Raw genomic sequence first — 13,588 nt, 5'->3', positions numbered from 1 at the left:
AAAAAACACTCGTTGCTTCGTATAAGACGTTTCTACTTTCCGTTAGCCGTAGAATTTCCAATCGTCCTCGACTCCAAATGTAATTTTCCATTATTATTTGTCAATCCGTGTAGTCGTTAAATATTTCACTCTATATTTATATCCGTTATTCCTTACGTCGTCGTTATTCCATTTTATATTATAAGATAGTTACCGACTACAATTGTACCTAGCGATTTAAATCAACTCGCTCTTATATGTTAAATGCCTTATTATTCTTATATCGTATAAGTAGATAGTCTGTTTCATAGTTAAAGCTTAACGCGTATAAAAAGAGAAGAGATAAAGGCTAAAAAAAATTTCAACATTAAGTATAGCTTTCTATTATTATTATGTATAAGATAAGATAAGATAAGATAAAGGGAAAAAAATTTCATTTCCGTTTTTTTTTATCCAACCGTTGATAAAACAAATCCCATACTTTATAGAATTGGTCATCCTCTAGTTCTCTAATTTCAAATGTGAGTTTACTCATTTCGGCACGGTCTGTTATCTTCCGAATGATTTCTTCCTCTCTTGGTACTTTCTCGTTTTTCCTGTGTTTAGCAAATACGATTCTAGCGGCTGTTAACACAATTATGATCAAATGTTTCAAGTCTTTATTGTATGTTTCTGGTATTATTCCCGATAGAAAAAGTTCTGGTTTCGAGTCTATATGTTTATGTATCGTTTTCTCCAACCGCATGTGTATTTTAGTCCGGTATCTTTTAGCTTCGGGACAGGTCCAACGCATGTGGTAGAATGCAGTGGCGTAGCGTGGGTTGTCAGCACCCGGGGCAAGGCAAGTAATTTGCGCCCCCTAAGATGTTGCGCCCTGTGCGGCCGCCCTCCCTGCACCCCCCACGCTACGCCACTGCCAGGCAGCGCTATTGGCTGGCTGGGGATGACGGGTTTGGAAGTCCCCTGGAGAATCCAACCCGGTCTCAGACCAGCTGCCATGCACCCTCTTTCCGCACCCCCGATGCGACCCTGCTCGCGGCGGTAGCCTTGACCCTGTGCACATAACAGGTCGGCCATTCATTCAGATGAGACCCCGGATGCGTGTCTGGGGAGTGTTGCGTGCAGATACATCCCAGATATGCCCTTGGAGTCTCATCTGATCGCCGTGCGGGCGCAGGGTCAATAACGGTCGGCTAAGTGGACTCCAAGAGGGCTGCAGGCCGGGTGTTGAGCTTTCAGCCACTGACGTCCTTGGTTGCTTTGCACCTGCAAAGGGAGCGGAGGTGTGTGAAATTTTAAAACTGCCGGTGCCTTTTGTATTTGGCTGAAATGAGAGGCTTCCCTCCAATGGTGAATGTTATGCAGTTATTAAAGTTTCTGCTGATAAAGAAGGTAACAAGCAGAATATTTCCTTTAACTATAAAAATATTTTCTGCTTTCTCTTGGTCATAAAAACGTATTTCACTCACACCAAAGGCTAAAAAGGGTATATAAACCTTGCTGATGTGCCAGTCTGTTGTCAGCTGTCCTAGAAACAAGCTTTGAACAATTTTAGAGCCAAATAAAATAGAGAAACTTCTTTCCAAGCAACTGTTTTTTTGTGTTTTCTTTCCTTGGAACCCAGGAAATTCTCCCAACAGAATGTGAGAGGTCCATGCAGCTTTTAGCACACACACACCCCCCATGCCTTCCCTCTTGGTCTCCCAGCCTTCTTTTGACCGTCAGGAGCAAGAAGCATTTTTATATTTCCTAGGGGGCTATATTTCCTCCCCACCCCCCATAAATGGAAATCCACCTTCATGGCCACATTTGGAGGTGGGGGAAGAGAAGGAGGAATGGCAAAGCTTAGCCAGAGGTAAATGAGGGAACTGTAACTTCTCTTCCAATATTTGTGTTTGTTAAATGCAGTAAGTCAAGAACAGAACTGTACCTGCACAGATCAATTAATATTGGGGCTATAATTTCAGGTGCAGCAGCCCTACTTTTAGAATTTCTTCACTTCCTAAAGTGAGTAAGAGGCTTCTTGGCATGCAGTTGGATCCAGGCGAGGGGGGAGGTCCCTGCTTTTGAGGAAAGAAGGAATAGACCGACTGCCTTGTGGGGTCGGGAGGCTGGTGAGCCCCCTCCCTCCAATTGCACCGGGCAAGGGCTGCCCAGGTGCCCATCGCCCCTGTTCGGAGAAGAGCGTCAGTGGCCAGGAACGAAGCAAGCCCTCCTGGCTGGCAGGCGGGGCCGGGCAGGGGTGACCCAGCAGGCTTTCTTGGCCCGCCCCTTCCAGCTGGCCTGTGCGGAAGCGGGAGGCGGCGGAGGGAAGAGCATGGCAGAGCAAGAGCCCGGGCTGGGGTGTGTAGTCCGCGCTCACCTGCCGGGCGCCGGTGCTGCATCCAGGCAGGAGCTGCTCCCCCAGCCCACCCCGACACACACACACCTGCTGCTTCCCCCTCCCGCGCCCCCAAGCCGCAGAAACGGCCTTCTCACCAGCTCTCCTTCCAGCTGGGAAGATGCCGGAGCGTCAAGGAGTTCGAGAAGCTGAACCAGATCGGAGAAGGGACCTATGGCATTGTCAGAGCTGCGAGTGCGAGCGCGCGCCCCCCCCAGATGTTGCGCCCGGTGCGGCCGGCCCCCCCTGCACCCCCCACGCTACGCCACTGGTAGAATGTGCCCGGCGTATGTTGACGTTTCCAGCGTTTTTCAGACTTATTCTTCAACGTTCTTGCGATTCTCGATGGGGATAAGTGCCACCTATAAAACATCTTATACAAGTTTTCTTTATATGCGGTTGACGTCATTTTATAATTTTCTTGTTCTATTAGCAGAAATCGTAGGGATGTGTTGCGTATTCTATTTCTTCCTCTTCTTAAAAATCAAGCTTCTGGGGGATTTAGACACCAATGTTTTTTGCACTCAAAATTGAAAAACCCGTGAGAGGACTTCGTTTGCGGTGGAATGGTGTGCTTCGAAATGGTATTGGTGTTTTTTAAAAATCAACGCTTTTGCACCCAGAGGAGAAAAGGAAAATTCATGACGCTGCGGTCAGAAAAATGGGGGCTTTGGAGGCAGAACTTTTTCCCGGTCGAATTGAAAAACCCGTGATGGGACGGTAACCGTCCTGCCGCGCCTTAGGAATTATTTCGATTGTGGCGCCTAAAGCGACAAGCGGAATCTTATAATTCTAATTTATGAAAATGAATTCTCCGTACAGCGAACAATGAAGAGATAAAAAATATTACATCGCTTCCCTGCTCTTGTTGAAAGATAAAAAAATTGTCTTGTCTTGGTGAAGTTACCTTCCTACGCTTAAAAATGGTTGTTATTTCTTGCTGTTATTATAAATCAATGTTTTTGCACCCAGAGGAGGAAAAGACGACCCGGTACCCTGCTTCTGCGTGCCCTCCGACCATCCCGGGGGCTGCCCGTTGGTCCGAAACGCCCGGTCCTCTTGTTCTTGCGTTGTCCCGTGTGTCGACGCTCCAATTAATGCACCCGTGGAAAGCGGAATTCCGAGACGGGTAGATCCTTCGAAAGGTTTATTGGATACGTGAAATTGGTACGAGTGGTGAAAACCGGCTCAGAAAGTTCCTGCCGTTTTCAGCTAATGTCGAGTGAAACTTGTGACTGTGGGGATGCTGTGATGATCATAACTGCAAGGACTGGCATTTTTCAACCCCCTTGTAAAATTGTCTAGCAATATTGGTATGTTACAGGTTCTTTCAATTACACAGTCATCTATGAGGACCGTAGGAAGCTCCCCTTCTCTGCAGCAGGGCCTCCGGTGGAACGAAGCCCACGTATACACGGGTGTTTCTAAGGGCCTTGAAGACTTCAGTCTTGGACCAAGTCTTAAGGCAAGGGGAGCGAATGGTGGATTGTGTGGCTTCCTTTTTGTGCTTCTCTGTGTTTGTTTCTGTTTTGTCATCCTTGCCATTTTCCATATTCTTAATTTGTGTCCATTGTATCTTTATTTTTATATATTTTTGTGGCTACCCAGAGTTTTATTTATTTATTTTATATGCCACACAACTCATCAATAAGGTGATTCCGGGCAGCCTACAAACAATACACTTTGTAACAGTCAGGCAACCTATCAATTTAAATCAACATTTAATCACTTTCAATAAATAAATGTTCTGTGCTTCTTAAAGTCTTGAGACTTGCACAAACAAAAGAGCCCAAATAAGTGAGAAAGAGATGTGGTTAATACGGAACACAATAAATTAAATATTTTATTCCATAATTTAAGAAAAAGAGTTCAAAAAATAACAGCAGCAGAGGGTTGAGTGTTTGGGTTTAAGATCAGTGCTGCTTCCCCCACAAAAGGTTTTTGGGGAAAGTGTCTGTGTGTACGAGTGGGGTGGGTGGGTGGGGGGTGTTTGAGTGATTCTAAGCATGCATGCATAAGAAAGTGGCACAGAGGCAGGAAGAATGTATACGTGCGTGTGAAGGTGTGTGTGTTCGTGTGTGAGAGGGAAGAGATCCGGCCACTTGTGCTTATCCCTGCAGCTGCTACCAGCCCAAATGCAGGAGTCTCTTCTGCTGATCAAAGTAGTCCTGGGGACTGTATGGAAGAGGGAAACTTGGGGGTGGTCTGCAGCCCCCCCTCCCCCAGTTACTCCCCCTCCACTTAACAAAGTGTAGGGGAGCCCATCCTAGTCATAAAATCTGGACAGTTGCAGGTATGAAAATGAAACAACAAACAAGGGTTATTTCAAAGCTTACCATCCCCCAAAACACCAGGAGGGAAACGGTTTGCTTTCCAAAGACGAAAGGTGAACCAGCTTATTGGGATCCCTTCCCCTCCAGGCCCTTCAGCAAAGAAGTCGGGTTTATGAGCCACTCCCCTACAAAACCTGGCCCTCCAGCTTTCGATTCCCTCGGGCACACGGAGGGGGGGGGCTTTTTCGTAAAGGAGGTCTGATGCTTGGGGACAAGTCCCTCCTCACCTGCCCCCGAGGAAGACCAAGGTCAGGCAGAGGGCCAACGGGAGGGCTACTGGTGGAAAAGGCCCAGCCCCGCTGCTCAGCCTGCCCCCGCTTTGGTTCTGCCGGGAGGAGGAGCCCTTCCCAGGCTGCTCCCTTCGAGGGGCTCGAGAGTCGGGGGAAGGCCTTGAGCTCCCAGAAGCCCCCGACCCTGGGGAGGCTGGCCGGTCTTCGTGATATCCAGCACCTGAGCCACTGATGCCATCGTCATCTGGAACAGAAAAGCAGGACGAGAAAGGTTGATGACGGGCACCGGGCAGCTGTTTTCCACAGCTTTCTCACGTTGCCTGCCTGCCTGCCTGCCTGTCCCCTGAGGCAATGAGTGGATGGCAGCCTCAAGAGCAAAGCTTCTCCCTCACGGATTCCCAGAGGCTTCCTGCCCTCTCACTCGCCATGCTTTCTGGGCAGAAAGGGAGCTCTGCAACGAAGCAAACCACAAGGTGCTCCGTGTGGGAAACGCAGCGGAGCCAGAAAACAAGCTCTTTTGCAAGGGGTCTCCGGGGGCTGGCCTTACCCCTTAAAGCAGTAACCCTTCCATGAAGAGGGGGAGCTTCCTGCTCTGGTCCTCAGAGGGGATGATTCCTATCACTGCTCCCTGCGTGGTTTGGCAGGATCCCACCAGAAAGCCTTCCCGGGACCTTGCCGTTATCTCAGTAGCCCCCCGCCTTTCTGCAGCAAGCAAGACTGCTAAGCTCCTGAATTCAGGGGGCCCATGGGGACAAGGGACTCTCTGCTTAGGAGCCACCCCTGAGAGGGAGCAGCGTTGGTTTCATTCACGACTTCCGTTCTGCCTGGTGGCGTTTTTTATGCCAACAAGCTCCTGAGAGTTCCTCCGAGAGGCTGGCAATAAGTAAAAGCTGTCATAAAGAAAGATCCATGGCTGCAGGTTGGCAGGACGGTGCCAGTGGAGAGGAAGAAGAAGCTGCAACCTCACCCGTGTCCTGGAAGTCAAGGTCTTGCCCATGGCATGCCCCCAGCAAGCGCGAGGCCATACTGCGCAGAGCCAGGAGACGTCTCCGGGTTAGAAGGTCGGGTTGTGAAATGTCAACCTCCACTTCTGGGTTGTTGATTTGGTTCATCAGTCCATCAGCTGTCACATCTGGGAGATACCTGGATGGTTGATTGCAAGGAGGCAGCTATCAAAGGGGGATCCGGGAAGACCAATCTTTCAGTGGAGGAAAACCATGGAGTCTGCTCACACACACGTGCGCACACGCATGCACAGAGACCCAAGAAGACTGAACGGCTGATCCCACGTTTACATCACACTTCTTTTCTGAATCTCTCTTCCTCCCTTGCACGGTTACACGCACGCTCACGCATGCATGCAAGCAAGACAGTCCAACTTTTAAGAAAAGAACAGCCACACAGGAAGGTGATTTCCCCTTTCCGGCTCTTCTCTTAGCTTAAATACAGGCAGCCCCCCTGGCTCTCAAGGCACAAAGCCCACTTCTGGTCAAGCCAAGCCTCTTTGGGATCCCTACCTGCCCCGTGTCTGACCATTCCAGCAACTGTCCTCATTTGCCATGTCAGCCGCCATTTTCTCACTGCTGCAGAGGGTGTGGGGCAGCAGGGCCCAGAAGCGCCTCATCAGACGAAGCTTTTCCTTCAAATCCACCACCTGGGAGGGGAAAGAGGGCGGCAGCCTGGTGAGAGAGCTTTCCCCAGGGGGCTGTCCCTCACATCAGCCGTCTTCCCTTCCGGCAGGGCAGTCGGTCCTGTTTGCAGCATCCTGTGTGAAGCACGATGGGTAGACAGGAAGACCTGGGATGAGACTTCACTGCCATTTTCCACACACCGCAGTGCTAGGCAGATCTTCTGGCCAGGCCATAAGGCTGGGCTTTGGGGCAGAAATTGTGTCCAAAGAGCAGGACCTCCCCTTTAGGCATTGACCCGGCCACTGCTCTGCTTCCCTTGGCAAAGCTTTTTTAGCTGCGTCTATGCGCCCAAGTGTAGCAGGCTAAGAGGACAGAAGGGAGGATAGGTATCTCAATTTCAACATCTCCTTCCTGACCTTTGTTTAAAACTTGGGGGCCTGGTGAAGGGGTCCCCAACAGTTGGGAAATGTTAATAAAACATTCAGATTGGAATGAGCCCTTTTTTCATTTCAGAGTTGTGGGGAGGAGCATTCCCAGGAGTTTCCAAGGCTCCCATTTTAAGCCGGAGCTTCCCCTGGAGAAGCTGCGATCCCCGATGGCCCGGATGGAGTCCCACAGAATCAGGCCTCTTGCAACAGGGAGCCCTTCTGGCCAGGGCTAACCAGACCAAAGAGAGGCGGCACTGTGACCCAAGAGGTGACCCAGAGGTGAAAGGGGGCACCAAGCCTAGCCATGCCAGGGATGGCAAAAGCTGATGGGATACACGGCATGGCTCATGAGCCCAAAGCAGAGGTGGGTTGCTCCCGGTTCGGGAGAACTGATAGAGGTACTTGGGCGTGGGTTTTCGAACAGGTAGTGATGGCTGGCTGGCTGGCCATGCCCCCGAACAAGCTCACTCCGATGTTGGCCCTGCCTCGTCTTCACCACGTGCATCCACACAACTGCTTCCTAGTGCCTACACACAGGTAAGCAGCATGGGCTGCTCAGGGAGCCCCGAGGCTTCGCAACCACCGCCTCCTAAGTGGGATCAAGTCTCCCCACCTCCTCTATGCATGGAGGCAGGAGGCGGCAGTTTTGTTTGCTGCCTGCGAGCTGGAGCAGCCAGGTGAGCATGCAAGGATCTGCCGTCTGCCTCTAATCTGCAGTTTACTCATGAGCAAGTTTACTCATGAGCAGGGTGCTCAGCAGCCAGCAGATTGCTGGCTTGCTCACTCAGCTGCTGCCACCCCCACATAGAGCTCACAGGCAGTGAACAAAACCACGCACTCTTCAGACCCTCCAGCTCGCCAGCGTTCAGCTCTGCGCATCTCGGGTTGCTGCTTTCTTTGGGCTTTTTTAAAAAAAAGTTTTATCACATATTTTATTTCCTATCTCCAATCTGTAACATAAATTTGCCAAGCCACACCCACAAAATAAGCCATGCCAAAAGAACTGGTAATAAAGAAAAATTTGAAACCCACCCCGGCCCAAAGCCTTTCTTCACCAGACCCCAGAAGAGGCCACAGCAATCAGAAGATGAGAGGAAAAAGGGGCTGGACGAGCCATGAACCTGTACCCAGAAGGGGCATCAGAAGCATCCACAACAATTCAAGAAAGTAGTTAACATTCTTCTGCTCCCTTAACCGGAAGGGGCTTGTCTGTCTGCTCCTTAGAGAAGGCACCCCCTGCATGGAAGTCTTCACCGTTCTGCCTGGGTTGTCTGTGAAACCGCTTTGCTTTGCCCTCCGAAAGAGGCGTGGAGAAGAACACGGCCACTTTTGAACTTAGAAGCCCACCTATAGTCAGCCTGCTCCCGAATTGCCACCTACCAGCCGGTCCAAGTTGGTCCCCACTGCGGTGGTTGGCTTCTCCTCTGGCGGGTAGACTTGAAAGTGGTGCCTGCTTCCTTCTTGGGGGTCACGTCGGGAACGGGCGGGAGTCGGACGTGGGTTGCCACAGCTCTGGAACACCTGAAGGTAGAGCATGGATGACGACAGGTGGAGAGGCTTAGTTTAAGTCCATGCCAATGAATCATAGAAGAGGCTGAGGTTTTGCTTCTAAGGAGGCACTCGGCCTCACGGGAGGAGGAAGGGAGGCAGGAGGAGGCAGCCACAGCAGGCCTTCCGTGAGTCCCGTCTAGATGGAGATCCTGAAAGGCGACTAACCACAGTTAGCCCAGGGTGGCCAAAAGACACCAAGAGCCCAGAGGTGTCTGTGAGACCAGCTAATGCATTATAAGGCACCAGGCTCTGGTATTTGTAGCTCTCCCAGACAAAATGAAATTTTATGGTTATCATTCTTATACTCTGGGGCTTCTTGTCCACCCACAAAACATCTGAGGAGGCCCTTCCAAGTGTTTACTTAGGAGACTGTAGGAAGAAAGGTCTCTCTCTCTCTCTCTCTCTCTCTCTCTCCCTCCCTCCCTCCCTCCCTCCCTCCCTCCCTCCCTCCCCCCCTCTCTCTCCTAGCCCAAGAAGCGAAGTCTTATTTGGGCAAGATGAGGAGAAAAAACAAATTAAAGGATTGGGAAGTTCCCACACTCTTTCCATCTTTTCTCCAAAATTGTCATTTCTGTCTCTAGCGGAGTCTGCATTTTAGGCTGCCAGCTATATGACAGGCAGAAATTCTGTTGGGAAAAAGAGACAACCAATGTGGAAAATCTCAGTCCATACCTTAGCCGATGTCTGTATATTGCGTTCCTGCAGGTACATTATGGCCTCTGAAATTTTCACCGCAATGGAATCAGCCGCCAACTCAAAATTGAAGGGTCCGGTGAGTTGTTCTGCCAGTTGGGTTAGTGCGTCTTGAAAGAAGGAAAAGGGGCCTGTTTGCCCTCCCCATCCATGCACCGGGGAAACTTTAAGACTACCCCTGCTTTAAGGGGATCCTACGCTGCCCCGTGCATCCTTCCATCGAGGTTCTGCTAGGGAGAGGTGGTGGTCTCCACGGACTGACTTTTCATGGTCCCCAGAAAAAACAAGAGGAAAGGCCAACAGCAGTCCCGGGACCCTCAGACTTCAGTTAGGGAAACTCTGCTTCACGGGAGTCTGCCATTGAAAAGAAGCTTCACTGCCCCCACCTCAAAGTTTGCCCCTCTCTGCCCTGCGTGCTCACCCAGGAAGCGCCCCCACTCAGCATCCATCTCTGTGATGCTCGCCAAGCAGCCTTTCATGACGTTGAGGCAGAATCCATGGCAAGGTTTGAGGGCTGGAAGCCCACGGCAAAGGGGGCAGAAGGAGAGACGCATGTGTGCCCGTCGACACTCTCCAGTGGGAGACAGCTGTTTAAGTGTGGAGGAAGGGAGAGTCAGGATCAGGCCTGGAGAGAGGGCCAAAGGAGCTCATCCGGACAGGAAGCCCATCTCATTCTGCAGGCCACCCTGGCCCAGAACCAGGAGAAATGGGCTATCGCCCAAGGGCTGGGGGAGGATAGAGGGTCTGAAAGACTCTTGTGGAACTGCGGCTGACATGGCCACAAGGGAAGACCGTTACAAGTGGCCAGGAAGGTGAGAAATGACAGGGAGGGCTGGGGGAGCGGCTAAGTCATTTGCAGGCCCCTCCGGCTGCAAGAAAGGAGGGGACCCTCACCGAAGAGGTTGGTGGCATTGCTTGCACACAAGGCAGCCCCAGAGAACCTATGGAGAAGCTTCTCTTGGTTTATTTTGGTTTGGTTTGGTTTATTTGGATTTATATGCCGCCCTTCTCCAAAAGGACTCAGGGCAGCGTACAACATTAAAAAAACACATATCCCAAAAGTAAAAAAAATTAAATACATATCCAAAAAACAAACCAAATTTAAAAGACAATACATTTAAAATAAGTTAAAATTAACAGGCCAGGCCGGCTTGCTGGAAAAGCCAACTTTTTAGGGCGTGTCGGAAGGACCAGAGATCAGGGATTATGCGAAGCTCTGGGGGCAGCTCATTACTTCTCTCCTGAGCCTCCAGGTGCTCTCTAGCATTAGCCCCACCTGCTGCCACGCCTAAAGGTTGGTTCCTACCTGCGCAATCACTCACCTTCACTGCCTGGGCAACGATGTCTCGTCCTGTGCCCAGGCCCTGAACAAAGACCCGAGCAGCAAGGAAAGCCCGAAATACCTGGGCAGGAACAGAAAGCGACACCAGGCCTCAGAGGAGCTGTGCCCATCCACAAGGGGCAAACACAGGGGCAGAGCAAGGAGGTTGCATCTAACGGGGAGCCTTTGGTTGAAAGTGTGCAGTCGCAAGGGGCAAACTCTTCAAGGGCGCTTAAACGGTGCACTCTTTGGAATTGTCCATTTTTCCTTAGAAACAGGATCTAAAATGTGATCAGTTTTACACACAAGTCCTAAAACTAAAAAAAAGAGAGCGCCCATTCAACAAATTAATTCCCTTTATCTAGTTTGAGGTTCTATGGAAAACTGAGGACATTTTAGGTCGTATTTATGCAGAAGCATTAGCAATTCAAAAGGGTGCACAAACTTTTAGCCATCACTGCAGCTGCATGCCTGTGTGCCAGGGTGGGCAGGGGCAACATTTCAAGTTTGGGGGAGGGGTGTCTTTGTTTTTCACGGAGCCCTAGAGATCCCTATGAAGGCAGGCCTCTCTGTTTTATTGGCAAGGGATTGTTTGGAAAAGGTCGAGGATTACCCTGGACCCACCCTGGGGTGGGCATGGCTGTGGCAGAGGCTGGTTCGCCCAAAGAGTAGGAAGCCGCTCACATCTCCCATGGTCATTTCCAATGCTGGCTACTCCAGCACCCGAAGGAATGCTTCACGCAGCTTAGTTTACGGATTGGGAGATGATGTGACAAGACAGAAGGTGGGGCTGAGGGGGCAGCAGGGCAAAGAGGGAAAGGACTGCCCTCCTCCCCCTTTTGGCTCTCTCTGACTGAGGCCTTCCTTGCCAGGCCGCTGTGAGTGGGACAGTACCCTTTCCCACCCCGCCAGCGGTCCTGCTCCAAGCCAAAGGGCTGTCCTGTAAGGAGCAGGGCTCACCTGCACCCGGAGCTGGTTGGGGCTGTCTCCAAAGGCATGGAGGCTTTCCACCTGGCGCCCCACACACTCCAGGTACCCTTCTGGGAAGCTATACTGGGGGTTAAGCAGAGGCAGCATCCGCTCCAGAAGCTGAGACCAGAAGTCACTCAGGGCCTCGTCTAGGCTGGGCTGAGACCCCTTCAGCTGATGTTGCAACTCCACAAATAGTCCCTGGAAGAGGCGGGCATGCTGCAAATAAAGGCGCCCATATGAACGGGCAAACATGGCCTGCAGAGACCGCTCAGCTCCAGCAAGAAGCTCCTGGAAAAAGTCTGAAAGTGGAAGAAACACCAAGGAGAGCGAGATTAAGCGGAGCCCAAAGAAAAGCCAACCGCCGCCTTCTCCTTCCCCTTCTGCGTGGGAGAGGCTGCCAAACAGGCAATGCCAGCAGTGAAGGCTGCCCACTGAAATTCTGAGGTGGGGTCAGGTGGGAAAGCGACCCCGGGTAGCATCATGGCTTGTATGTGAGGAGAAGGGAATGAAGGGTAACCTTCATCTACAGAGTCCCTGAAAGCAAGACAAGAAGGACAGGTGGGAAGAGAGATTCAAGAGAGACCCAACCTCAAGGGGAGGAGGCATCTCCTAACAGTGGGAAGGCTTACCTGGGGAAATTCTGGGTGCTCCATCAGGGGAGGTTTCCAAGAAGAGACTCGGGAAGGGCCCAGGGTCTCCTGCTTGAGCAGGGTGTTCAAGCTCCCTCCCGACCCTACTATTCTAGATCCCATTGGTGGGGCGGGGTGTGAGGAAGGGAAAGGGAAAAGGAAAGAGAGCAGCCAGCTGGGCAAAGGGGGCCCGAGAGAGGCTCCTTCCCCTCGCTCACCCTGAAAGCGCTGCTGGCGAGAGCTCAGGGTGCTGACCAGGAAGGCGCCCGTCTCCCCCAAGAGCGCCCGGAGCTCCGCCTGCCCTTGCTCGCTCAGCCGCTCCTCCGTTTCGCTGGCGCAGCAGGTGTAGTCCTGGGGACAGATGCGAAGGTGCTCTCCTGCGGGAATGGAAGGGGAGGCTCCAGGCGGATCGGTTCCCCCTCGGAGGAGGATTCGCCTCTGGGATGAAGACAAGCGGGGGGGGGGCGCAAGGGAAGCGCCTCGCCCTCCCTCAGTCTCCACCCTGGGCAAAAGTTTTCCTCACCAGCCCTTTCCCCTCCTCTTCCCCGGAGCTTTCAGTGGGGGGGAGGATGGGGGGGGGCAAGTGGCCCAAGAGAGGAGAGCGGCGTCCCTCGCAGGACTTTCCTCTCGCCCAGAGCCCGTCCGAGCAGAGCAACGGGAAGGGCGGGGAACGGTCGGCAGGATTCCCCTTCGCCAAAGACCGGCCAACCTGCTGTTCCTGGAGCGGGACAGGCGGAATCTCCCGGCGCTCCAATCACCGTTGCTCGCCCACCCCCCGCCCGCGGGACAGAAAACTTCGGCCGCGGCGCCTTTCGAGCAGCTCTCCGCCCGAGCGCCCTTACCCGAGATGAGGGTGGGCGGGACCGAGGAGAGGGAGAAGCCGCGGCTCGCAAGCGCCTGCTGGGTCTCCGCGCAGCTCCGCGCCCCGCGAGCTTGTCCGGCCGCGGCTGCACAAAGAAGCGCGCTCAGCGCCCAGAGGAGCGGTAGCGGCGACCCCATCCCGCCGAGGGAGAGGCGCAAAGGGAGAGGCAGGAGGAGCCCTTCCTTCACGCCAAGCACCGCTCGCACCGCTCGGCCAGGTCGGTCCGCGAGAAGGACCCAAGGAACGGGCCACTTTCCCCGCGCTGAGCGGAGCGGCTGCCAGACAATAGAAGCCCACTCGCGGGTGAGGCTCGCCGGGCCCTAGTGCCTCCCGCCTGCTCTCCTGGCCGGGCATCGGACAATGGGAGCGGAATGGGGAGTGGCCCCAACGGCCTCTGGGGCTCTGCTCCTGCCCCGCTGCTCGGCTGGCCCCTCCTCCCCGTTGCTCGGCCAGAGGGGCTCTGCAGGACCTGAGCGCAAAGAGGGGCAGGGCGGCTCTTCCCACTAGGCTTGCGATAGATACGCCTTCAGAAGAGATGGGGTGCTGGCTGCCACTTCCCACTTGATTCCCACCAGCCGT

The 13,588-nt window shown here is 52.8% G+C and overlaps 1 protein-coding gene across 1 annotated transcript; it reads right to left on the bottom strand.

Moving 5' to 3' along the window:
- Nucleotides 1-4,177: 4,177 nt before the first annotated feature.
- LOC309400787 (glypican-6-like) lies at nucleotides 4,178-13,329 on the bottom strand. Its single transcript, XM_081969449.1, has 10 exons — nucleotides 12,990-13,329; nucleotides 12,366-12,524; nucleotides 11,507-11,817; nucleotides 10,548-10,628; nucleotides 9,647-9,812; nucleotides 9,205-9,335; nucleotides 8,362-8,502; nucleotides 6,440-6,576; nucleotides 5,890-6,065; nucleotides 4,178-5,166 (listed from the first exon to the last, which is right to left on the bottom strand). Exons 1-10 carry the CDS (start codon nucleotides 13,144-13,146, stop codon nucleotides 4,916-4,918), a joined length of 1,710 nt encoding a protein of 569 aa, XP_081825575.1. The 5' UTR covers nucleotides 13,147-13,329; the 3' UTR covers nucleotides 4,178-4,915.
- Nucleotides 13,330-13,588: the final 259 nt, after the last annotated feature.

Source organism: Natrix helvetica (genome assembly GCF_964273705.1).
Source record: "Natrix helvetica genome assembly, chromosome: W".
In the NCBI taxonomy this organism is placed as follows: Eukaryota; Metazoa; Chordata; class Lepidosauria; order Squamata; family Natricidae; genus Natrix; species Natrix helvetica.
Note: the sequence above shows the minus strand (reverse complement) of the source record. Positions and strands in the feature narration are given on the sequence as shown.